The sequence below is a fragment of the Phaethon lepturus genome, unplaced genomic scaffold (assembly GCF_000687285.1).
Source record: "Phaethon lepturus isolate BGI_N335 unplaced genomic scaffold, ASM68728v1 scaffold34472, whole genome shotgun sequence".
Taxonomy (NCBI): Eukaryota; Metazoa; Chordata; class Aves; order Phaethontiformes; family Phaethontidae; genus Phaethon; species Phaethon lepturus.
Window position 1 is genome coordinate 79,153 of NW_010526410.1, and position 1,742 is coordinate 80,894.

Sequence of the window (1,742 nt, forward strand, 5' to 3'; positions counted from 1 at the left end):
CACACCACTTGAATGTAGGGGAACTGGATTCAGGATGTGCCAGCCTGAAAGGTCGTAGGGCTGGAAATCTAATACCAAATTTAAGATCTAGCTACACTGGAAATTACATCAGTATTTTTCAGTTTCTATGAATATGCACCTAAATTTGGCAATTTTTTAACTTCTCAGAGTCACATTTCACGATTCCTGTAGCTGCTTAGAATTTGGAGAATTTTACTGCTAGTAGTGATTTTTGCCAGGTGAGGTATGTGCCCTTTCTGGGCTGCAGGGGCTGCCTAGTGATGTCTGGTTTTGACCACTGGACATGTCTGTGGCCAGTTTAAGACTTGGAAGTGATAAGGCTCTAGTCTTTAGTATGTGTTCTCTTTTTCATTTATCTAAAAGAAAATTGTGGTAACAAGAAATGAAACTTTCAATTATACCTGAAAATATGCCTGCTCGTAAGACATAAGACCAAAAGCAATTCATCGTTTGTGAGTAGTATATAAAGTTTAATCAAATGAGAGGGGAAAACATAATGCCATTTGGAAATGATCTTTGTCCAATTTCTAGCAAGTAATATCATATACTTGGATCTTCTGTTAACATGAATATTAATGGTTCTTGTGGATTCTCTAGGAGGGCAAGTAGTTCTGAATTTTGCAAAATCTGATGCTCGCAGAGATCATGATTAGACTGTTTGATAGAAGAAATAACTCCCTCCCTACAAAGTTGTCTGCAGTCTGGGTTTTTCCAGTTGTGTGTCAATTAGAAATGATTCCTTGTTTCTTGGAATTTGAAATTGTCTGGAGTAATACAATGAAATAGTTTTTTAATTCTTTATCTAGTAAAAAATGTAACTTTTGTAATTTCCCACTTTTTTTTGTTTGTCTCCTCAGAATGTGAAAGCATTTGCATCTTCAGATAGCCTAGCCAAGGTCCAAGAAGTAGCAAGCTGGCTTTTGGAAATGAATCAGGAACTGCTCTCTGTGGGCAGCAAGAGGCGACGAACTGGCGGATCTCTTCGAGGTAATGCTTCCTCAAGCCAAGTAGATGAGGAGCAGATGAATCGGGTTGTAGAAGAGGAGGAACAGCAGCAAAGACGACAACAAGAGGAGCAGCACATTGGAAGGAATGGGGAGATAGAAGGAGAAGAACCTGGACTTGTTGACAGGCATGAGTCTCAACAGGAACAGTTAGAAGAAAATAACAATAGACTTATTACAGTGGATGAAGAATCCACTTGTAACCAAGAGGAAGATGATGATGAACATGCTGGTGATCAAGAGGAGGAGGTGGAAGAGGAGGAGGAAATGGACCAGGAGAGCGATGATTTTGATCAGTCTGACGACAGCAGTAGAGAAGATGAACATGCTAGCAGTAACAGTGTCACAAATTCCAATAGCCTCATGGACTTGCCCATTCACCAGTCATCGCCATTCTACATAAAGACAAAGGTGAGAAACTACATTTTTTTTTTTCTGTTCTTAATCCTTGTTAACTCTGTATTTTGGAAAATAATTTGCATGTTTAACTTAAACTAAAGTTTTACAATGAAGTGAAGTGTTTACTTCCTGAAGAGCTGCTTATGAAGAATTTACGCAGTCCACAAAAACTATTCTCTTTTAACTGTTAATAGTCAAATTATTTGCATGCATTTGACATGAGCAAATACTCCTGTATATTTTAAGGAATAGAGCTCTGATGACTATGTTCAAAAGATCAAGGTGTTTCTTTATGAATGTATTTTTGCATGCTAACTC

At 38.1% G+C, this 1,742-nt stretch overlaps 1 protein-coding gene across 1 annotated transcript; it reads left to right on the forward strand.

Moving 5' to 3' along the window:
* Positions 1-947: 947 nt before the first annotated feature.
* On the forward strand, positions 948-1,436 carry LOC104617673 (F-box/WD repeat-containing protein 7-like; the record flags this gene model as incomplete). Its single annotated transcript, XM_010283050.1, has 1 exon — positions 948-1,436. A coding segment is annotated over exon 1 (489 nt), but the record flags the coding sequence as incomplete, so codon positions are not given.
* Positions 1,437-1,742: the final 306 nt, after the last annotated feature.